This window comes from Gymnogyps californianus, chromosome 5 (genome assembly GCF_018139145.2).
Source record: "Gymnogyps californianus isolate 813 chromosome 5, ASM1813914v2, whole genome shotgun sequence".
NCBI lineage: Eukaryota > Metazoa > Chordata > Aves > Accipitriformes > Cathartidae > Gymnogyps > Gymnogyps californianus.
The window spans coordinates 12558242-12582850 of record NC_059475.1 but is presented as its reverse complement, the minus strand read 5'-3'; the positions used below and the strand labels follow the sequence as shown (position 1 = coordinate 12582850).

Below are 24609 nucleotides of genomic sequence, written 5' to 3'. Positions count from 1 at the left end.
TTACTTTAGAAGTAAACTGGATTTCTGTCTCCAACTTATATCCTGGGTTATTGGTTTGGATATTTTTGGTGAGAAGAGGAAGGAAAAGAGGTGAGAAGGAGGTTACTGCTGAATGCAAAGAATAGCTTCCTCCTCAGCACCTCGAGGAATCACTATGCTATGGGTTATCTGCTGTGACCTCTGTGAGAAAGCTATTGCAACACCTGTGAAATTACCCACCGATCTTCTTTGCATACCAAAGGAGATCACAGCACTTCCTCTCCTGTATTGGTTAAGGTTCTCCCTGGAATTCTGCAAGTGTAAGCTTATAGATCATCCAGGACTTGGGGACACTGCTACTTTAAAGGGTTACTCCCCATTTAGGAGCTGTTTATATAGACATTCAGTCAATTACTACCTATTGCATATCATGAATAGGTACCACTTACTGTAGGCAACATGCTGCCCCTCCCCAAGGCGATGTAAACCAAGTTCTGCATATGAACATATTCTATGGGCCAGTCCTGCATTCAGATCTATGTTGTACCCACACAGATACCTGCTAAGTTCAAAAAGACTTCAAAGAAGTCCCACAGGATCAACCTACATAGACTGACCTGCAGGAGTGAGGCTTATCTATATATTACTTGCAGACAGCACTGCATCACATCGTGCATATACATCAATATTTATCACAGCATGCACATACTCAAACAAGTATAAGTGTATATGAATATGTTTTCAAGCCTGACTGAGTGCTGCATGGATAACATCAGTCAAAAAATTCAATTCAATAAATGGTTTTCCCATTTGGTCTAAAATACAAAATTATACCCACATGTATTGTGCACACAAATGTGGGGAAAAGTCATAAAAGCATAAAGTAAGAACTGTGAAGCTTCCGTTATTGTTTTTTTTTTTTAGTTTTGATTTTTACTGCTTTAGAAAAAAAAGACAAAATACTAAATCAAGCTGCTTCTCCAACCTGAAAACCTGAGCAACAAAAAAGAAAACAATTTGCCACCTCTCCTACCTTCAGAAAGCCACCAAACAAGACTGTACTCAAGACTGATTTGTATTTTAAAATACTTTAAAGTGTGAGTAGCAAAGTGGTTCATTACACTGTTTATCTACTATTATTTCCCCATGAAAAATAAAAGAAAGGCCAATTCACTTATAATTCAGCGCTACCAAACCACAGACAGGTACACTAAACCAGCAGAGGGCAATAGAATTCTAGAATTTTGCAAAATTGGGATGTAATTCTGGATGGAGCTTTATTTATTGTATACATTTTCTGGCAAAAGTGACTTAAACATCTAAATACTCATGATCTTTAATCCCAGATTCCTGAAGATGACGTATAATGTACTATACATTACTTAAAGTATACAGAATATCTCAGATTTCTATATACATGTATCAAGACAGACAGATATATGCTAATACAAAGTTACACGTAACATTAAATAATGCCCAATAACATACTTCTCCTTTCTCGAAAGAGGTAACAAAAAGATTTACAAAGTTCTGTTATACACAGAACACACTAAGGAAACTAAAATCATCTAGAATGAAGGATGTTCAGAACCCCCAAAAAGAAAGAGAAGGTATTTTCATACCAGAACTTCACAGTTCTGAATAAGGTTAAGTTCCAAGAAGTGGATAAAACATATGCTGATTTTTTTCCGCTGTCTACAGTACATTAGGTTTTTTTTTTTAAAATCTGATTTCATTTTAGAGATTACCATGATTCTATTCACCAAGGTTTAAATCCATTAGTTAAGTTACGGATTTCACAAATTCTCAGTTGCAGTGTTGAATCCATCTGAAGAGTTTTTGAAATTGTGACACAGCTATTTTGAAAATATTCTAGAATGTCATTGTATTCCTTTGGCATTAGGTGGCTCAGTAGTGAGCGTGCACCTGTGTGACTGCATTGGAATGGTGGTATTGGCTCCACCCACAAAAATACCCCCCCAGCAAGAAAGCTGTTATCCAGGTCTACACTCAGAAACAAATAAACCCGGTAAATCTCACAAGTTTATGTTTTATTATTGATGACCTGATATGAAACTTAAAGCCCAGTTAATAGAGCATCTAAGTAATCCCAAAAAGGGTAATAAAGTGATTAAGTTCTTCTGTCACTTCATTCTAGTATTTCTTTAATTACTATTTTCCTTCTCCTATGGCAACTTCCTCTGTCTTCAGTGGTAGAATTCTCTCTGAAGTTCTCTCAATATACAGCGTTCCTTTATCTGAAGAAACTATTAAAACAATAGCCCTTAAGTAGTCCTCAAGAACAGGATGAGCAAAATAGTCAGAAAGATGTGAGGGTACAATACAGAATATAAATTGCAAATTAATAAAAAAATTATAACAGTAGTAGATGTCATCTTGGCAATACAAATTATATATACCACATGGTTCAGAAGGTGAAAGAGAGAGGATGGGCAAAAACGGGAAGAGCAGTATCATGAAGAATTCTGAAAGTAAGGACGAGAAACCTGAACTTATTGCACTCTAAGGTAAGTCACTTGAGAGATTAAACGAAGATCCAGTCTGACCAACAGGCAAAGAAAATGATTGTGGAGGTGCTGGACGCAAGTGCATTACAAAGCAGGATATTGTAAGGAACTCTTCTGCCAAATGATAAGATCCAGATATGGCATGAGCAGTGCATGAGGAAGAGGAGAGCTACATCATCTGCTTAGTAAATTCTTACTGGCAGAAGTGTTTTGAACTAACGACAAAAAGCTGATGTGGTATTCACAAGTTCAGATAGCCAGTGATGAATCAGAGGAAGCGATGAAGAGGATCCTAACAAGAATTTCAACCGTAAGAACTATTATGAAGGATAAAGAAGCAGCAAGTGGATAAAATGCAGGGATGTGGATGAAAACAAGAGTAGCAGATACAAACTTCAATTATGGGCTTGAATCACTGGGAGAATAATAATGTGTAGGAGTGAAGGGGAAAATCATAAGACAGGAAAGCATTTGTGACACCCCAATTCTTTGGTCACATTCAGTTTAAATTGTCGATGAGATATCTAGGATGGCAACATAGAAATTCACACAAAAGCAGGCAATATACACAAACATGTCAGCAACTTATCTCCCCTACTATCTGTAAGCATTTGCTCTCTTCTGGAAACATAAAATAATGCTGCTCAAATCATGACAGATAACAATGCTCCAATGAAACTGAATTCAATAAAAGGAATTGTATTTTCATGCAGAAAATTAAGTTCCATTCTACTGGAATAAGGATGTAGTGATCAGGAGGTGAAGCTGAACTTACAGATATGGAAAATGCATGGGACTGTTGCTTCAGATTTACATTCCTTCACTTTAAGGTCAGAATTTTTACCAGAAATTTTAATTAAACCACCTGAAACTCTTTCATGGTGAAAATTCTAAATGAAGCAGTATTTCTGTAACACTGTAATCCCTCCTAGAAATAACAACGTAAAGAGATGGGCTATAACTAAATTAAAATTGTTACAGTCAAACCAGAGTTCCGAATCATTGTTAAAAAATGAGTTCAAGTGGAATCAGGAATAGTTACAAATTATGTAATCCAATGCTTGTGGGAATACAATGGAAAGGTTTCTGTTTATTCTAGGAGACAGTGGATCAGTTCCTCAGTTACAGAACTAAACATTTACTACAACATTTATCTTCTTATTTTAATTGGGGGGGGTGGGGGGATTGTCCTTTTTTTTTCCTCACCAAGTACTTCCTCCCACAAACCACTAAGGAAAGGAATTGCAAATTGCAAAGTTCTCGTCAATGTTTCTCATGATGTTATCATTCTGGGAAAGCAAGTTTCTTCAATAGAGCAAAGTTACTACAGTAATTCATTTCCAAAATTCCTTGTAAAGACACATGTTAAAAAATCCTCTAGTTAGTCTCTCCCACTAATGCGCTAAACTGTCATACTATACTTTCCTGTCTTATTTCTTCCAGATTTTTTTTTCACCTAAATATAGTTTTGGAAGTGAGATACGCTCTACCTGCAAAGACATAAAATCTGTTCTACTGACATGTATTATGTATCCATTCAAAACCAAAGTACACTAATTAAAATCTTAAGGTTCAAAGACAACATTTTGACATCTGTGTTTGCAAGTGATACTGCAAAACCACTCAATCATAGCTAACAAGAACCCCCAGATTCCTGTTTTAACTTAAAAAGAATGTTTGCTTTTACAAAAATAATTTACTGAACTATAATCTTTATATGAAAGGAACTTTTAATGGATGTAATAAAAACACTTGACTGGGAGAGTGTTTGGAAATATTGACAGAACTTTGACCATCACCTTACTATTCTCTTCCATGACCCCACTCACATTCATAAGCACCTGCCAAGTAACCACATTATCCTCTCTCAAAATTCAATAATATACTGCTTTTATGTCATGTCTATAAAAACTTCAGCCATAGTTAACCTACCGGTGGACAGAATCACCAACAATAATGATGACTAATAGTGCTCCACAGCTTCCTCGCAGTGCCTCAAACTGCCTGGCTTCAAGTATTATTACTTATTTCAAATTCATATTGTAAGCTCTTGAGGATAAGGATCTTCATCTTTCTGTTCTTTTGCACAAAAGCAAGACCAGCAGTTCTGGTCCATAATTATGGCTCATGGATTTTCCAGTAATGCAAATAATGCTAATATACACACTTGATAATATTGTAAAATACCCTTAATCAATCTTTTGCCTGTCAACTTGAACATGTACAAAATGAGTCAGATCTGTGTATGAAGAACTGTTAAACAAGATGATATATGGAAAAGCAATTTACATATTAAATTAAGATTTAAAAATCTAGCTTATATTGTAAACATACTTCATGGTGTTTTAAGTTACACTAGTGTCAGAAGTCTAGAAACTGACCTCAACCTAAAGGATAAACATGTATTTTTTCCTTACAAAATATTAATCACTTGAAAGGATTAACATCCAACCCTATCCCTGCAAAACAGGGCACATGTATCATGCCCTTTTACAATTTTCACCAACATTACCACTCACTTTCTCCTAACAAACCAGACTGGTATCTGGAACTGAAACATTACAATCTCTGCTAATATAAAGAAGCATTAGGGCTCCGATAGTGAAAGAACAGCAAAATCCAATGATGAAAGCTAATACATGTTCTTTTGATACTTTTACTTCATTTGAAGTACTGCAGAAAAAGCGTTCTCCTCTCCTGTGTGATGTCCTTAAATTCACTGCTATTTGCTTTAGAAGAGTTATGTAAAAAATAGGAACCACTTAAAGTCTGCCTACATATATTTTCTTTTGTGGTTCAGCTTCTTCCATAGTATCCACTATACGATACAGGCATGTTCTTGCTGGTTTTCAAGAAGGCAACTTAATGTATTTCTACATTTTAGGGATTACCATTCTCAGAATGGATAAATAAGTATAGTATTAAAAATAATGTTATTTAATACAATTTCAGTCACAAAAACATTTCCATAGATTAAGATAGTATCAGAACTGGCAGAATAGAGATACATCAAGAAAATTTATGGAAGCAGACAAAACTTCTTGCCAAGACAATAAAGGAAGTCTTTCAGGATGGGAGTTTCCTAAATTAAAGCCAGCAATTCAAGAGTGGAGAATTTTAAAGTAGAAGTGATTTCATCCCAAGCACATCAGAGTAAGACAGAAACAGTTTAAAAGGAAATATAGTAACTAGATGTAAGAATGAAAATACTTCAGTACAGACAGCTAACGCATTACAGAAAGTCTTTCTAGCTTTATAGAAGGCTAACAGCATGCTGTTTATGAGAATTACTTGGGCTGATCGCAGTTGTGCAGAAATACAAGTTAAGAATGAAAACTCATGTTAAATGTAAAAAACCCACTAATTTTGCTTTTCAACATTAATTGTATTGTCCAATAACTTTGTGCAATTCCCTGGTATTTACACAAATTCTAAAATAAAGACTAATATATTATTATTTGTTATAAAGTAACAGAGATAATGTTAGTACCAAATTTTCCACTGTTTTTCACAGTACAGTTGGACCAATATTCCACTTATTCCAGCTGATACTAACTGTAATATTTTCCTGATAAAGACATAAAAATGGAATAAACTCTTCACCCATCATCATAGATTTCCACATCAGCCTTTCATTAGGTAGCTCCTCTGTGACTTTGTAGCTGATGCTATACAAGAGAGAGCACGTTTCAAATTATGATGCTTCTGTTACATAATTAACCTTGAATTGGGTCTCTCCTGGAAAAGCATTTGATGGTAATAGTTAAAATAGGATAAACTACTCTGAATTTCTCTAGTACTGCCTCTTTAATCTTCAGAGAAAGCCCTTATCCTTATAACTGGGAATCCCTCCCACACCTAACAGGCTCTGGACTAAAGTGGTCATTTATTTAGGCATTTCAAGGAGTAAAGGCTTTCTTCCATTGAACGTCTGTCATAACTGTTACTGAAATCTGGTCATTCATTTCAACTGGGAAAGTATACACTCAAATTAATTTCACTTTATTATTACGCTATGCAAAGAGCATATATATTTCACTGTGGAAAACATGAGAATTATTTATATTGGTGTCTTAACATGGAATACTTCCAGTTTCAAATTTTATCATTAACTTCAAATTTTTTCCTTAAATCATAATTTTGTACTCATCTTGAAGATTATTAAAAAAAACTTAAACAAACTTAAACAAAAACCACTTCCAATAAACACGGACTAACATCTTTTTCATCTTGACAATGCTACTAGGATAATTCCTAAGATAACCTGAATAAATGTTCTGTACTATATTCAAAAGTTTTAAGTAAAATGATTTACCAAATTTTGGTCATCTTTTAAAAACACTGAATAAAGCAATTCTCCTGTTTTATGTAATTCTAGTTCCTTCTCAATAGAGAAAGGTATAGGCGTATGGAGTACAAATGACAAATGGGCAGACATGCAGATGAACAGCCAAACAAAAGCATACCCTAAGGATTTCGGTTAGCCCTAGTCTGCAAAATATTTCTCTGATGTTTCATTGCAAGTTCTAAAATTAACATCAGTATCCAACTGAAATTTTATTCAAAATTTGGTGGCTTACAAGCATTAAAATAAAAAAAACAACCAACCAACCAACCGAATCAATCCTTCTCTCCATCCCTCCCAAGAATTACATAATTTAGTCACAGAAAAATTATGAAGTAGTCTCCAATGCATCTCACTACATTATGCTAAATGACAAATGTCAATTTTAATGTAATACATCCAATCTGTGAGACAGTTTACTGCATTTGGGTTATTTTAGCTGAAACTAGATCAGCACTACCCAAGTGTACATCAAGCCATTAAAAACAACAACTGACTCAGAAATCTAAATGAAATACTTGTGATTCTGAAAAATAATACTGCTCTGGCCACTGCAATTTAAAGAAATGCTGATCTATAAAATATGGAAGTCCATTCATCATTTCTACACAGAACAAACTTTACTTTCAGAATAGTATATTTTTATTACGCCATTTCCTTTATTCAAACACAGGTGATCAGAACTGTCACTTCTGAATGCCAAATAACAAAAACTTGCAAGTGCGTTACTATCTACTACGTAATGTGGTAGAATATCCTTAGAAAGGTATGGGAACACAGATTATTATACACAGTTAAAGCATAAAATTTTAATTATAAAATTTTGAAAAAGATTCCCTGAAAGTGAGAAAACCGTATTATAATCTGCACATTCAGGTTCTGCAATGGTTGAGTGATGCAACAAAGAATGTTTGATCAGACTGCCAAACATCGCTTTAGTTGAAAAGGGAGGGAAGATAGAGAAGTCGACCCTGACTGTGACTTGGCATGGAATAGCAGTGAGGAAGACAGCTTTTGCTCCCTCTGCCTGTTGTCCAGCGGACAGGCTGAAACTGGTGCCTGCCATTGATCATCACTCCTTCTGCATACTAAACCTTCAAGAAATACAGCGTAGTCTACACAACATCTTGCCACCTTGGCAAAGAGGTATAATTGGAAACAGAGTATCCAAATCCTGTGAATTTGACAATGCCAATTATACAATTGTCAAACTGCCTTCCTTGATGAGTTAATAAAATGAAAATATGATTAAAATATGTCCTTTTCATCTTATCCTTTCTTCCCATGTGTAGAAAAAGATCTCTTTTCCACAGCACCAGAGAATACCACATTTCTATTTTATACACAGAAAAAATGACCACATACTAAATAAGCATGGATCATCTGTACCAAAAAAACATGGAAAAATTCTTTTATCTTCATGTAGAAATATATTTTATTTATATTGTTTCAATTTTAAACAAAATTCCAACAGTATTACTAACGGTAAACTAAAACCTTTTTCTAACCCAGAAGCAAAAGATGTGTTTGTTTTTGTGACATTAACAGTACACATCAAAGTCCACTGTCACTGATGAGTCACATTTTGCTAACAGCTCATGTTCAATATTTAAAATTTTTAAAGAGCATTGTCACTATTTTTTCTAGAAAAAATCAATTATTTCTCCAGGCCACAAATATGCAACCAGTACTGACTTCCTGTCTATGAATTTAATCCCACCAGCTATGAGTTAGAGTGCGATCAAATCCTGCCTGATCAAGTTTCACAACAGATCACTCACCAGACTTCAGGAGCTGGAATTCTGAAATGTCACCAGACATCCCAAGAGCTGATAGCATGCTGTACACAGGGTGATTTTTCTTGTTATTTTAATTAGATATATGATTAGATATAACATCACCTTTAGGAGTATGTTTCTCTTCCTACTCAGTTTCTTGGTTTCATGTGCTGGGCTCACACAAAAACACATCTTTCTCATTATTTATACACCTCAAACATTTGGTGTCTGCGCTATGTGTGGCCACGTACAGTAAAGCTATTTAGGAAGAACAGGTAATTGTTTCATTAGTGCTCTGCTTTGTGTTAGGTAAGTAAAATGAAACTTAACATTTCATATACACAATAGTCCTTTCACAAAGGAACTGTGATGTTGTGTGACTTCTTTTTATTCTTCCATTTGAAGCATCAGGAATTACACTAACAATAAAATGTTGTGACATGAAATCCCATCATAATTTCCCATCAAAATGCTATAGCAAACATAGATGGTAAAATATAACTCTACAACTTCTTTAGATTTACTACAGGCTTTCTCACTGATAACTCAATTTGGAATACCACTTGTGCAGTAATACCAATGCACACACAAATGAAAACCTGTGTCACTATTAGATTCACAATTCCTGTCTATTCCTGGCTACCAAGAACGCTGTGCAGTTTCAACAGGGCTAGGTGAAATAATATTTAATATGCTGCTGGCATTAAACATGGTATTCTGATAATGGAAACACCAATAAAAACAAGTACATACTGCCAAGCACTACTTCATTTTTTGGAAAGCATAAACACAATCACACTTATAGCAGAGGTAAGACAGTTCTGCATATTGAAGCAACAGTATTGGAACACCTATGCTCTGCCTTCAGAAAAATGAAATGCAGCTTGAAGTGTGCGTGTGTGCACGTGCATGTGTGTGTAAACTACATTGTATATGGTAATGAAATAAAACTGACAAGCAACTCAGCAGAAAAGGCCATGACATAGTTTGACAGTGCAAACATACCAGTTTTCCTGAAGGTATTTTAATAAAAAACAAATAATCCTCCAAAAGACCTTAATTTTAGTTTGTACATTCCTCTGGACTTATCAGAGACAGAACAGCAATATGTTGTGTTAAGCAACAAAACTTTAATCATTCTATCTAAGATTTCGGTAAAGGGAAACCCAGTGAAAAGAGAACTTACAAACTGTTAATACATTAGAAAGCAGGAAGCTCAAGGGAGAAAAGTAAAGCAGCAGGATTTGATATGATTTCTCCCCAAAACAGGGGAAGAGGAACATTAGTTTAGTGTTAACTCCAGAGCAGGAATCCTCCAAAGGGTTATAGAGATGTTAATGGGGTGGAAAAACGACACCCATTTCTCTTAATTTAAGAATACCGATACAGAACATTGTTCCTACACAGGTTCATGCCAGGTAGAACATACTCACTCTAGTCTAGGATACAATTTTGAAAACCTCCAGAGAAGCTGAAAAATGCTCCAAAAAGTTTCATTTTTACTCAAATTCCAAACAGAACCTTAAACTGTTAATCTTAACTAATCGCTGCGAAGTTTGTCTACTGATCTTATGTTCTGAACAACACATCAGTTTGTGTTTAGTATGAATAGTTTTATACCAAAATAAGTACTTTTGCCAAAGAATTGTATCTAGTGGGACATACCAAAGGGGGCCATCACTGAACCTGAGGATTAGATCTGGGAAAAACAAAATTCTTTTTCTATTATGCATTAACAGCTGGCTTTTGCAAGTTAACAGTCAGGTTACTTCAATTTTTAATTCAGGTCTGGAACATTAAAAAAATCATCATGCTTCTTACATCCGGGGACTCACAGTTTCCTGAATGTATAGCTTTAGAGTTAAATAGTAAGTACGGGACTAGGTTATTACACAAAAGATTTCAGAGAACTTTTTGTGAGAGAAATGGTGTGAGATCTCGGTACTCCTACCAAAAATACAAGCGTATAGAAGAAATTACTGAAAGATATTCTATATTCAATTCAGCTTTTTGCTCTCCTTGATTGTGAAATTAAAACTTATTTAAGCTTATTTCAACACTCATGATACTCCATGCAAAAAAAAGTATTTTTTTTTTTTACTGTCTTTTCTTTTTTTTCCTCCCTGATTGAACTTTAGCAAATGAGGAATCTAACCAAACTGCTACAGCTCCCCCAAATACTCTCTGTACCTCTCAAGGTAAAGAGCTATGTGGACTCTCTTGCCCATTTTTATGAGAGGACCTAAAAATTGGAAAACAAAACAGAACAAAAGTCAATCTTTCCTCATAACATAGGATTAATGAAGTAGCAAGAATAAAATAGGGAAATGGAAAATCTCTATAGCTCATTAGCTCTTTCTCCAAATTAAGTATTAGTGGCAGCAACAAATTACAAACAACTCACAATTCTGCTACTCAAGGGCTCAAAAGAGAGGGAATAGAAAAAGATGAACTTGTAATTAAAGATGGGAGAAAGTTTATTTGCTGGGATTGAAAAATTTAATGTCTCACCACACTAGCTTATATATGAGAATGAAAATACTCTGTAGACTCTTTCCAGAAAGCAGTCTTGGAGTATTATGTACAGCTCTAAAATAAAGCCCATTTAAATAAAACTTTTTCACAGTTCAAATGATTAGAAGAGAGAAAATCTACCACTTTATATATGTAGTAAATACTGGCTTAAATAGGAGATTTCAAGAAACTTCCTATGCATATGACTTGTCAAAATTGCTCTCATCTTCGGCAGATGTTTCTGTGCTTTATGACTGGTAAAGTTCCACACTTTTTATTCTAAAAACTGTATCACAGAATCTATTTCTAGTTTAAAACAACCAGAAATTGTTCAGTTAGAATGTACAGTTTAAATTAAAAAGCACTGATTGATTTCTCAGCTTATTGTTGCAGAAACCTTAGTTTCTATTCAGCTAAAATAGGAATCTCTTTGCATTTTATTTATGGCTGCTCACAAATGCCTCATACACTATCTGAAGGATGGAAGGTTATATTTTTCTTAATTTCTATCACGTTATTAATGTCTAGCTAGACTGTCACAGTACCTACTATTTTGCAGTATCATGATGTACCAATTACCAATGTCTACGCACTTATATCCCAAACTGGGTTGTATAACAATATTCACATTAAAGAAAGATTATTTAATATTGCAAGCAAGTCCATGTTCTGAACTTCTTATCTCTGTAGATATGTACATCCTAAAAAGTGGCACTTGAGCTAACCAGAACTGGTGAAAACGCTACTGCATTGGGACACTGAAATAACTACAGCCATACTACAACAGTTCTGCTTTTGAAATAATTGCTTGCAGAATTTGCATTATTTACATTTTCATATTTACTATCATATTATATTTTATCACTACCAAACACTATGCAAAAAAAGAAAAGAAAAGAAAAAAAACACAAGAAATTGAAAACAAATATACAGTTAAAACAAGCCATTCATAATATTCTCCAAAGTTAACAACTACACAGACTGAAAACTTAACATGTACATTTTGGCCAATGCTTAACAGACCAAATTAAACAAAAAAGTACTCCAATAAACTGTTTTTACAAAATAACATCAGAAATTATTCTTTTCAATTATTTTAGTGACTAGTTATAATTCTCTAACCCATCACATAAGCCTGCATTTAGTTCTGGGTAAATTTATCACAATCATCATCACCCAACATCAATAAGTGTAATTCTGGAGCAATGTCCATAATAGCCTATTAAAAGACTTCCATTGACATCAACCAATTTTAGAATTAACCTTCCTACCCGCCATGTATCTCCTGTCATCACTTTCTTCATTTTAACAATGTACATAATGTAAAAAAATACAAAATAGGAGTGGTTTTCAATAAAAACTTACCCTATAAAAAGCAGTCGTCAGGGGTAGTAATGCTGCAGCAATGCTATATTCTTCTGAAGATGAACAATCCTTCAAGAAAAACATACGAAGAAAATAAGCAAAACTATTTTCAATGTTATGCATTATAATTTCATTTCTGCCTTACGGAGTCCCTCTGATATCCTTCCTATACACAATGTAAATTTTAATCACTTGATATCATGTAGGAATAACTTATATTTATGTGTGTGCATGTGTGCATATATATACGTGTCTTCTCTCAATTTCTGCTAGATAGATATTGCTATGATTCTTCCCATTTAAGGAATTTAGTAGCAGCTTTCTCACACCCATGTCTGAAATATAATTTCACCAACATAGTTTACATATAAAAAGTAAAGTATTCCTTGTTTAGGAAACAATAAAAAGGTGGTTCAACAGCAAATCTGACTAAAATGGAAGTGATGTGATGACCAAAGAATGTACTTTCAAAAAAGTTTACACAAAGAAATTGACATTTATTTAATATGGAATAATCACCTCCACAGCCTCTACAAAAGTTTGGCACAAGGTTAACTTTAAAAGAAGATGAAAACCCATTCTCTTCACAGTCTCAGAATGCCTCATTCAACAGTCAAGTGTGTCATTCGTGTCTCTCTAGGCTGAAAAGGGTATGCCAAAGTAAATCAACTAGTAATTGCACTGATGAAAATAGTGATTTTATTACAGAAGTCTTTTAAAAGAAACCAGAATTGGAATGTAACTTAATATTTAAAAAACAAACTACTTCAATTTTTAAGACTTTTTTTAAAAAACATAGAACAAAAAATACTCAACAAGAGTTAAAAAAGATACTTTTTTTTTTTTAAGTGACTGGATTTTTTTCATTAGCTCTTTTTGCCAACACTGAAGAACACAATAAAGCACATAGTTCTACTACACAAATGTATCACCATTGTGCCCCTGGATGATGAACAGCAAAACAACATTTCCACTTGAACAATTCATTTCAATATTTTTAACGTTCATTCTTACAACAGGCACCCTCCAACTCGAACCACGCTCCTACTATCTATCTATAACATCTGACCAAATTCCAAAATGGAAATATCTCAAATGTTCCTCTGCCAGACTTTTCATTTATGCCTTCATCTCATATCAGAGTTCTCTAAAACACAGCAACTAGCAAAAACTTGGCACCAGCCAACTGTGATAGCAGAAACAGAAAATCTGCTTTACAGGAACAATCATGTTAAGGATCGTTAGGATGTTATTTGTATTCATCTCACTCTTCTTTCTTAAATGGCTGCTGAGTGATTATGGGCTGCAGGTTTAAAACAATAGACCAAAAAACTCATCACAAGACTATTTTGCTTCTCATTACTTTAAAAGTCCATTTCATCCTTAGTGGTCTTCCAATAACAAATACTTCACCTTCTATTACTTTAATCAAGCTCACCTAAACAGAATACCAATGTTCATACACAGTTAAATATAGTAGCATTTAGAAAACTACTTACATATGTATTCTGAAAAGGTGTACAACAAGTTCATAGATGTGAAACTTTATTTCTGCACAGAGTTACTGAAGGTTTTAACACGTCTAACTCCATGAATGCATGTATGCTAACTGCGCATGGAAAACAAAAGGTGTGCAAGTGCTCACAATTCATAACACATTCCAATCTAGTAGAGGAAAACAGTAAGAAAAGTGGACACTGAGAAACTCAATATATGTTTTAATGATGCCTTTCAGTATTGTGACATGTACATAAAACCCCCAAATTAGTTTGTAAGATGTCAGAACCGTAAGACTAAAGCACATAGCCTCAGCGGCTTTTCATTTTCAATTTCTGCATGATTTCCTATTGTTATCCATATCCTTAACCCCCATTTGGAATTTAGCACATGTATTTGTAGTTTAATATAAAGATATGATAAATACTGTTAGTATTTTTTCACTTAATCAGAAAACTTCCCATTTAAAATGAGACTTTACAACCTTTAGGAATGCTCAACAGTTTTCAAAGAAACACATATCTTATTTCTGTACGTGCTTATTTATAACCAGGTATAAAATGATCCATCCTCATTGTTTCAAGTTATCTACTTAATCTCTTAGCTCAAACTATTTGTAAGAGTTTTGGCTTTTACCCAAAATACACATAAAAATATCTTTATAAAAACTGAGCAATGTATCTTCACCTAGAGAGTATTCAATATTCTAAGAGCTAACATATGTCTCAAAGATATATATCATCACCACATAAACAAGGCAGTAGATTATTTTTCCATTCCTCCTTGCAAGTATGAAATTCTCCACATATTCTATGTCAGCAGTACCCCCTGGACTTGTAGTGTGGAAGTATTATCTATATATATTTTTTCTTCTCCAGCATATGACAAGAAATATAAAATGATCTCAGTTAGGAACAAAGTATAATACCGCTGTTTTAAGAATAGTGAAATTAATTAACTGTTTATCTGCTTTGTAGCTGCAAGACAGAATGCCAGTTAACACAGATGTTGCACTGAAATCTTAGCTTCTCAATTTTACAGGCAAACCAAAGTACTGGAAATGTCATATATTTATTGTATGCAATTAATTTAGACTCCTGAAACAAAGCAATCCAGCTGCCTTATATATAATAATGTCTTCACCAATTGTGAAAAATATCTCTTACTACTGCTACAGAAGTAGACAAATCAAATACCATAAAATAATTAAAGCTGTTCCCCCTAATTTGCACAAAATGAAGCTGAGACACATCTGGGAAACAAAAATTATTCTCAGCAAATTAATTTCCTAAAACCAACGTCTTATGACAGTGAAATATGGACTTCCACCATCCCATGTGCAGAGTACCGCTTTGAATCCATGCCTAATTGAGTGAAGACCTGGCACATTATTCTGGCCATACTGATCATATATTCGGACAGTTGCTGAACTCCATAGCAGATTGCAAGTGTTACAGGAATTCATGTACATTTAAAACAGTTTTGCTATACTGAATTGACAAGTGAATAATAAAATGAGAATGTTTTTCCTTACATTACTTACTTTGATAATACATGTGATTTACTTTTATGTTCTGCTCAGTTTAAATATGAAGCAAAACTTTGGTGGTTAGATATTGTCATTACATTGCAGAACTGACAGCTAGGAAGTTACAAATTTTGCCCACTTGGATGGATGCATGGGACTGCTAGTATCTGGTGAGGCACCGACAGCTTTTGGAATCTGGTAGGTGGCTTAGGCTTCTGGTACTGGAGAGGAGAGGCAACTCTTCTCCTCATTCTTGACTTCAGAACAAGTACTGACCTGAACTTTTGCTTGGAAAACAAGGTATTGTATGTCATCATTAAGTTGAGATGCCCTCCACACTCTGATCCTAGCAATGAACAGCTAAGAAAAGCCACCCTGCGTATAGGTCCCTCCTTGATCTGCTACTGAAGGTGCAGGCCCAGATTCAACAAAGCCCTTAAGCGCCCTTTGATGTCCCACTGACTACAAGAGCAAGCTGAAGTTAGTGAAGCACAGTGACAGTTAAGCACAAGCTTACTGTGCTGGTTTTGGCTGGGATAGAGTTAATTTTCTTCATAGTAGCTAGTATGGGGCTATGGTTTGGATTTGTGCTGAAAAGAGTGTTGATAATACAGGGATGTTTCAGTTATTGCTGAGCAGTGCTTACACAGAGTCAAGGCCTTTTCTGCTTCTCACACCACCCCACCAGCGAGCAGGCTGGGGGTGCACAAAAAGTCGAGAGGGGACACAGCGGGGGCAGCTGACCCCAACCGACCAAAGGGATACGCCAGACCATGGGACGTCATGCTCAGCATATAAAGCTGGGGGAAGAAGAAGGAAGGGGGGGATGTTTGGAGTGATGGCGTTTGTCTTCCCAAGTAACCATTATGCGTGATGGAGCCCTGCTTTCCTGGAGATGGCTGAATGCCTGCCTGCCGATGGGAAGTAGTGAATGAATTCCTTGTTTTGCTTTGCTTATGTGCGTGGCTTTTTCTTTACCTATTAAACTGTCTTTATCTCAACCCATGAGTTTTCTCACTTTTACTCTTCCGATTCTCTCCCCCATCCCACCGCGGGGGGAGTGAGTGAGCGGCTGTGTACTGCTTAGTTTCCAGCTGGGGTTAAACCACGACACTTACATACCTTCCCGAATAGGCTGCAGCGAATAACAACTGATACTTAAGGATTTCTGCTTTCTCTTAGTCACACGATAAAAATCTAGGAGAGATATATGAAATATCTGATAACATTTGGAGTGAAATTTTCTTTTTAAATCCATCTTGATAGTCTCTCTCATTAATTGCTAGCTGATACAGTATGTTTCCTGTGTTAAACCACTTTCTGCTTTGGGCAGTAAGCTTTCCAAACAGACACCACATTTTTAATAATCTACAGAAATCTGAGTATGCTGAAAACTTGGGACCCAATTTTGCTTTACCTTCAGCAGCACTATAAATAAATGGAATTACCTGCAGGCCTGACTATCACATGAAATTAACATAGCATGCAGTGAATGCATTCAAACTAAAAAGCTAAACATGGCAGCTCTTGAGCCATACTTTTTTGGCAGTACAGTATGATGCATGTATGCTCTATTAAAAATACTGCTAAAGTAACCCTCAATGCTGCATTGTCCCTCTTGAGAAGTATTGAATGCTGTCAATTTTCATGAAGACCAAGAGCATTCACCACAATGCAGGACTAAGCTCAGAATGAATCAAGAAGAAAACGCCCGTAACTTTAGAGTCATATGTTTTTAAAGCACTAAGACAAGAATTGTTAAGTCAGTATGTGTAAGGCAACCATAAACTATGTGCATTACATTGGCTACAAATTACAGGTGAAATATTGTTTCCAAATTCAACAGATGATTTCAGTGGTGCCAGGATTTAATCCTTACTGTTACAGATATATTATGTGGGCAGAGTTTTACTGAATCACAGAATTTTTATTGTTGATGCAGTTTATAGTTTGTAAATATAAACTGTCAAACCTAATGCACAAGACTATTCTTTTTGTCTGAAGTAGTAAGAGAATTCAGCAGTTTAGTTTAGAAAAAATGCTTTGTTTGTTAAAAGGAATAGGGATTCACCATCTAGAACTGCAGTGTAATTCAAAACTAGAATTCAATTTTAATGAGCTGATTTTAGAAAAATCATTAATTTTCATTAGATAAGCTGAATAAAATTTATGCATCCATATATAAATACAATATTAATGCAATTGAACTATTAAAAATGGTGGTTTTTATCAAAGAAAATCTATTCCATGTTAATTGATGTTGCGACCAATGTCCTTTATATTCAATCTCAGCAGAGTTAAAAATCCAAGTAAATAAACCGACAATTTCACAATGTACTGATTATATCTAATATAATCATATGCTGCCTTGAAAGAAAGGTGAAAAAAACATAGTCCTATTTGGAATTTCCAACGTAACTTTTAAAAGTATTTAAACTACAAGTTTTAACTCCACAGATAAAGCCATCATCTGGAGCAATAGTAAAAATGACATATTTTGATGGAATAAATGCCAAAGGACACTAATTACTTACAGTACTTATTACTAACAGCATATAATTAACTTCAAAAGAAAGTTTATAATCTTATTGAAATCATAAGCAAAAATTGTGTTTTTTTAGTGAAAATTAACGTACAGTTACTTTCTTTCTAACATTCATATACAGATTTCCATAGTGAAGTTAACATCACTGCTAGCCGCTGCTCTGCTCTATAATGGGATCAAAGTTTTCTTTTTTTTTGTCACCAAAGGTGAAATCAAACCTTATTGAGACAGCTACAATTTTCTTAAACGCAACTCTTCTGGGACTTGAGAAACAGGATGGAAGACAGACATACCTAGGAGGCCCATATAGCTGACTACCAGTGGACTTATCTATCAGCAGAACTACAAGAACACATTCAAAACTTGGGAGATACTGCCTTATGTAATTCTCATTACTTTTAAAACTTCTCATTTTGATAAGGGTATCTACAGTCTTCCAAAATTATCAACTCACAGAACCACGTCTTCCTTCATAAATGACCCTAGCACATTTTCCGTGTTACTCATTAACACAAGCTTTTAATTTAACTTTTGTTCTACTTAAACACTGTTGCAGTGATTCTCAGTTAATAAAAACAAGAATGTACACTCCTATTGTCTATTGTTTCCAGGTTTAACATTGATCAGAATCACACTCTGGGCTTTTGAGGAGCAACTTCTCAGATTGCTACCTGGTTACTATCTGACAGCAGTAATTCAGCACAAAGTCCGTATTAGACAGACTTCACCTGTGCTCTGAATTATGCCAGACGTAATACTTTCTTCATCCCCTATGGCCATTACATTCATTCGAGTGCCAACGCAGAAGACAAAGGAACAGCACCCAACCCAGAAGAATCCTCACCAATTTGTTTTGACTTTGTGGTCTTTCTGCCTGACTAGAAGCCTTCATAATGACCATTTAATCAAGGAACCTATCACGTCAGCAATAGGATGCAAGATGTTGTAGGCCTGCCATTTCAGGTAGCAGGAGATCCAATTCCATTTTAGAAGGATTTCACTTCCTGAAGAACTTCATATTTGTCTTTACCTAGCCCTGAATTCTCATAGGTTTGTCTGTCCTTGAAACGTAGTAGTATAAGGGACAGAATTCAATTGATGCAATTTAGATAGAATTACACAAGCACATAATGTTCATTGATTTTTAAGTTTCCTTTTGCTTTACTCTGCATGTTCACAAGTTAACAAACGAAGCACATTTACTCTATGCAGCTCCATTGTACTTCTGATCTCACAGCAAGCCAAAACAAGAAACAACATTTTACTCAAAGAAGAGCTGTCGAGTCCCCCCCTTCCCTTCTTAATAAATACATTTCCGTCTAGGGTTGAGATCAGCAATTTCCTCCTTCTCATAACAAATTATGTTTAGGAAATCAGGAACTTCAATTTTTATGTGCATAAATTACACATTCTTCACTGTATTTTTACTGTACCCCAAAAGCATAAAAACATTTAACTTTTGTTGCAAGATACTGATAAACACAAGAATGCCATCTCTTGCGTCTAAGCACATCTGAGTTTCTTTAACAGAAATGCCATGCGTGTTTCTGAATACTGTCATGAGGCCCATGGCAATAAAGTTCAACATACTCAGGCTGTAATCTTCTCCCAAGGAAATGGTTGGGATGCCAAGATGCCTTTTGACTTTTATTTCACAGCAGGGCTTCATTCACAGTGACTCTGTCCAAACCTTAAACTACACCAGCTGTGATACAAGGTCCTGCACAGTAATTTGTAAAAAGTATTTGACAAACAACATTCAAATGATAGAATACATTGCAATTCATGACAAAACAGTGATCAATATCCATTAACTACTCAGTTGGAAAGGGGCGATTAATTCATAATATATCTACAAACTGCAGTGTACTCCCAAAGCCCTGCTAGACCAAAGCACTTACGCAGTGATTGCAAGACATAAATACAGGATACTTTGTAAACCACTTTACAAACAGCCTGGTTAGTTGAGTTAAGAAACAACAGGAAAATGCTTAAAATATTAGAAGAACAATTAAAATAGATGCAATATTCCAGTATAGTCCAGTTATCTATTAGTGAATCAGTTCACAAGTACACAGCACACTTTCTTATGCATTCTAGCATTCATTCGGTGCGCAGCAGTGTCTCTTCTAAATTATAAGCAAAGTCACAAACTTTCAAACATGTAAGAATACATTCATCTTGCTTAATTTGATTTTACTGTTCTAAGTTTCATGCGATTTTCTAATTTCATATACTTTTAACAAAAACGCATCACATCATCAGTGCACATTCTACACAATTTTTACAACTCAACAGGAATTAACACCTTTTTTAAAAAAAAATCAGATTTCTATGGGTATGTAAAGCGATTCACTGAAAAATCAGTTTTTCACTTTAGAAAAACATTGTTTGGATAGAAGTGGAATTTTACGTCTATCTTCTGAAATGCAAAGAGTCAACGCTCAGCTCAAATCAATTACCAAAAGATTCTGGGTCTAGTTCACTATGGAGAAATTGAACAAACAATGGCTTATAAAATGCAACTTGGAAGTAGGGCTCATTGAAAATCTTACATTGAATAGCATGTGATACCAAAATATTTTTTTATTTATGCTAAAAACCCTCACTGACATCATCTTAGAAAAGAGAACTTCTAAACCCCAAAGTTTTCCCCTTGGGAGACTTAGTCTCTTATAGGTACCTTGTCAATTATAACCGATTTTCTGGGGAAACAGAAATAAAACCTTGGGCAACACCTCAAAGAAGGCAAGGAACAGGTTCAGGGGACCTACACGCTGGACTGTAGGGAGCAAGTCCTCATAGAAGGCATTTCCAGACACATGAAGAACAACATAGTGATTGAGAACAGAAAGCACAGGCTGACCAAGGGAAAATGGATCAACCTCTACAATGAAGTAACAAGCTCTGTAGCTGAGGAAAGAGCAGCACGTCTCATTTACCTTGGCTTTTACAGGGCTTTTGACACAGGTTCCTTTGGTATCCTTGTAGGCAAGCTGGAGAGATATTGTCTAAATGAAAGAGTGGAAAACTGATTGCATTCTCAGACTCAAAAGACAGCAGTCAATGGTTCCCAGTTTAAGAGGCAGGTGGTTGTGAGTCACGTTTTCAGGGGTTGATACTGTGGCAAACGCCACCTAATGTTTTCATTAACAACCTGGAAAATGGCATGAAATGCAACTTCATCAAATTTCTGGATGACACCAAATTTGGGGGAGTGGTAAATACACTGGAGGGCAGGACTGCTACTAACTGGCATCACAGCCTGTCAGAAACAGACTGACAAGAACCTCCTGAACTTCAACAACGACAAATGCAAAGTTCTGCACAAGGGACAGGGTAAGTCCATGCAAAAACATAAGCTACATAAGAACAGCATCTGGAACCATGTGTTGTTATACATGTCAAACCAAGACTGTGCCCTAAAATTCAGAAAAAGGTGCAAAATGAATTACCTTGTTTTGTTGCTGTTTGCAGATATCAGCAAACTCTGTACAGTATAGACAGCTCCAAGGAATTGGTAAAATAGATGATATTGCAGTTCAATTGAACAGGCACTCAACATGAGAGGAAACACAAATATTATGAAGTACCTTGATGTCAGAAAAAAAAGCATTATAAGAATAGCAACAGGCAGAAGAAATGAACAGATTTATGGTAGTGATATTAAGTTTCCCAAAGAAATATATGAGGTAAAGAATAAATAATCGGAAACAATGCATAAGACTGATGGGAGACACGAGGAGGAAGAATATCTTGTATCAAGTCAAAAACGTTAAAAACATTAGTCTCACCAAGAGATATACTCATAGCAGGGGCAAAAGAACAAAACAATTACAGAGTTTAAGGATCTCATCCAAGAGATGGAAACTGTCAGGAGAGTGCAGAACTGAAAGAAGCCCAGATGAACTAAATAAGTATATGAAGGGAAAACACTGTGCTCAACCAGCACAGACAAAAATTATTGGAGAGAAAACTGATGCCAGTGTTTTTTTGTTTTTTTAAAAAATATATATATATACTGAATGTATCCGCAGGGTTCTGGCAGGTGCCCCTGGGAACCAAAGTACATGTTTGTGTGGATGTAACACTGCCTCTGGGAGATGCATTTTTCACAAACCGCCAAAAGTGGAGTTTCTTTTCAATATGTATTTGACATCTTGTTGCCAGACAGCTTCAGTTTTTCTACGCCAACCTTGATATTACTGAGCAGCTTTGCTACAGCTTTGGCAGAGGCACCAGTTAGTCTGTGTACAGCTGCACCAAAGGACAACAAGAACGACAATGACCAGCTGCTTCTGGAAGAAGTTTTCTTGGATCAGCTTTGTTGGTGCAGCTCCATCTCTGGATTCACAAAACAAGTGTCAGCTGCTGGAAGAGGATATTTCTGGGATGACCTGCAATAGCTGCAGAATTTCAAGGATGACAAAAGAGGTTTTGCGTTTTTTTTTGAGGTAATTCTGCTTATTATAGGGTTGTGAATCTTGAATTCAGCCAGCAAGGGCTTTTCCATGCTTAGGCATAAATGACACATTGTATTAGTTGCGCTGGTGAATCTGACAGAACCTAAAAACCCCTGTTGCCAACCCTGCTGCTAGACCTCTCAGTTCCTTAACAGACTGGAATGTAAATTTTCTGTTATGTTTCAAAGAGTAGTTGCAGTTTTAACAACTTTAATACAAGTTGTTGTACAAGTTGCTTAATCCAAAAATCAACCTTGTAACATCAGAATAGGCTCATTCCACATCATGAAAAAATCATGCTACTAAAGCCATTATCAGAAATATCCCATTTTTCTGGAGAAAAAACTCCCAGCAAATTTAAGGCTTTATAACCCTGGCTGATAAAGTCTTTTTAATGATAAATGGTTCATAGAAAAGAATACCTAAAGCAAATTTGGGAAACTGGAGGACATATGTTGTGCGTGATTAGGTAGCATGTTGTACAGCAGTGTCCACCTTGATTAACACATCAAATCTGTGTGATCAAGGGAGAATGTTGTTGCAAAGCCTGGAAAGCCCAAGAGATTCAGAGATTTCAAGAGCTGCTTGATTTACTGAAGTGCTCCCTCCAAGATAACATTCATCAATGAAATCTATACATTCTAACACAAATATTTAAACTATGAAAAAAACCCCATAGAAAAATATAGTATTTTTATTTAACTTAATGTGAAGTATTTAAGTGTTCAGATTGTACTTTTCAGTGCATAGGCAGCAGCTTCTTTCATATGGATACAGATTTTATTTGACATCTTACACTTTTTTGTGGTTCAATAATACAAGTATGATAAGTGCATGCAAGATGTGGAAATTGTTTCTTATGAAATGTTTATTAAAAATTCGTTCCTTTAATGTTAATAAAGTGTTTGTTTTTCTAAGAATACAAGCAAAAACAAGTGTGAAGCATTTTTTGTAAGAGATAAATAAAGACAATGGAAGAAACAGTAAAACAATTTTGAACTGGCAATTGTAAAACTATCCTCTGAATCTTTCAGTCTTAAAACTTGTTGAATTGATACTTTTCTCTGGGATTTTCAAATGGCTCCAGGAAATATGAAGGTTAGAATTCCATGAGGTAACTTCTCCGACTTTGGCTACAGAAGTGAAAAAGTAAGCTCCCAAAACGTACTGGTTTGTCATCTATTGAAGAGGCATGTTTGGATGGCCTTGAAACAAATTCCTGTTCTCTGTAAAAACAGTTCTGCAGGGCAAACACTACTAGAGGAAAGAAGAAATCTTTGAGCTTGCTGTGTGGACCAAAGAAGCAGAAGTGTAGAAGGGAACTTTGCTGTAGCACTGCCTTCCAGCAGAACTGTTTCTTTGATACAAATCGTAAGAAATCTTGGTATGATCCTTTCCTGTTCCATCCTTCTAAATGATTGCTAGTAGCAACATCCAACTAACTAGTCACAGAGAAAGCCTTCTTTGCCAGCTTTTGGGTTGCCGGTTAATCCATTTTAAAACCCTGACAGATCTTCTCCTAGGCTATCTTCCTTCCTGAGGCTTTTATTCCAAACACCTTTCTGTTTTGTTCTTATTGTCTTGAAATTATATGGAAAAATGCAGAAAGGGGAGTTCTGCTGTGGAAGCACAGTAAATGGCAATGAAGAGATTTATAAAAGGCAACTTGGGGTACAGTGAAATATTAGTGGAGTATTAAGTCCCAACTACACTCATGCTGTTTGAAATTCCTTCCACACAATTCATATTTGGAGCTTTCAGAAGGATGAGCCAGATTGCAATGGCTGAAAAAAAAAAAGAGTGGGTAGTGAAAATAAAAAGTGAGTAGTTTAAGCGTTAGCAATGGCTTTGGCACCCTAAAAACATCAAGACTCCAATTCCAGAGAATGCAGTAGCAAACTACCAAATGAGTGCAAGACAGAATTCTGAAGATCAGTAGCTAATTTCTGGACAGTATGGCATTATTCAGTGTGTATACTGAATGAAACACACTGTATCAGCATGAACTGTCAGCCATGTACAATAAACGTAAATGTGATGACTCAAAAGATAAATATTTCTAATCTG

General features: G+C 35.4%; 1 protein-coding gene across 2 annotated transcripts in view; it reads right to left on the bottom strand.

Annotated features, from left to right (window-relative positions):
• Window positions 1–24609, bottom strand: part of SBF2 (SET binding factor 2) — a 279067-nt gene that overhangs the window by 65766 nt on the left and 188692 nt on the right. For both annotated transcript variants that reach the window (XM_050896977.1, XM_050896976.1), the window contains exon 17: window positions 12510–12578. In XM_050896977.1, coding sequence (XP_050752934.1) covers window positions 12510–12578 — 69 coding nt within the window. The remainder of the gene's footprint in view (window positions 1–12509; window positions 12579–24609) is intronic.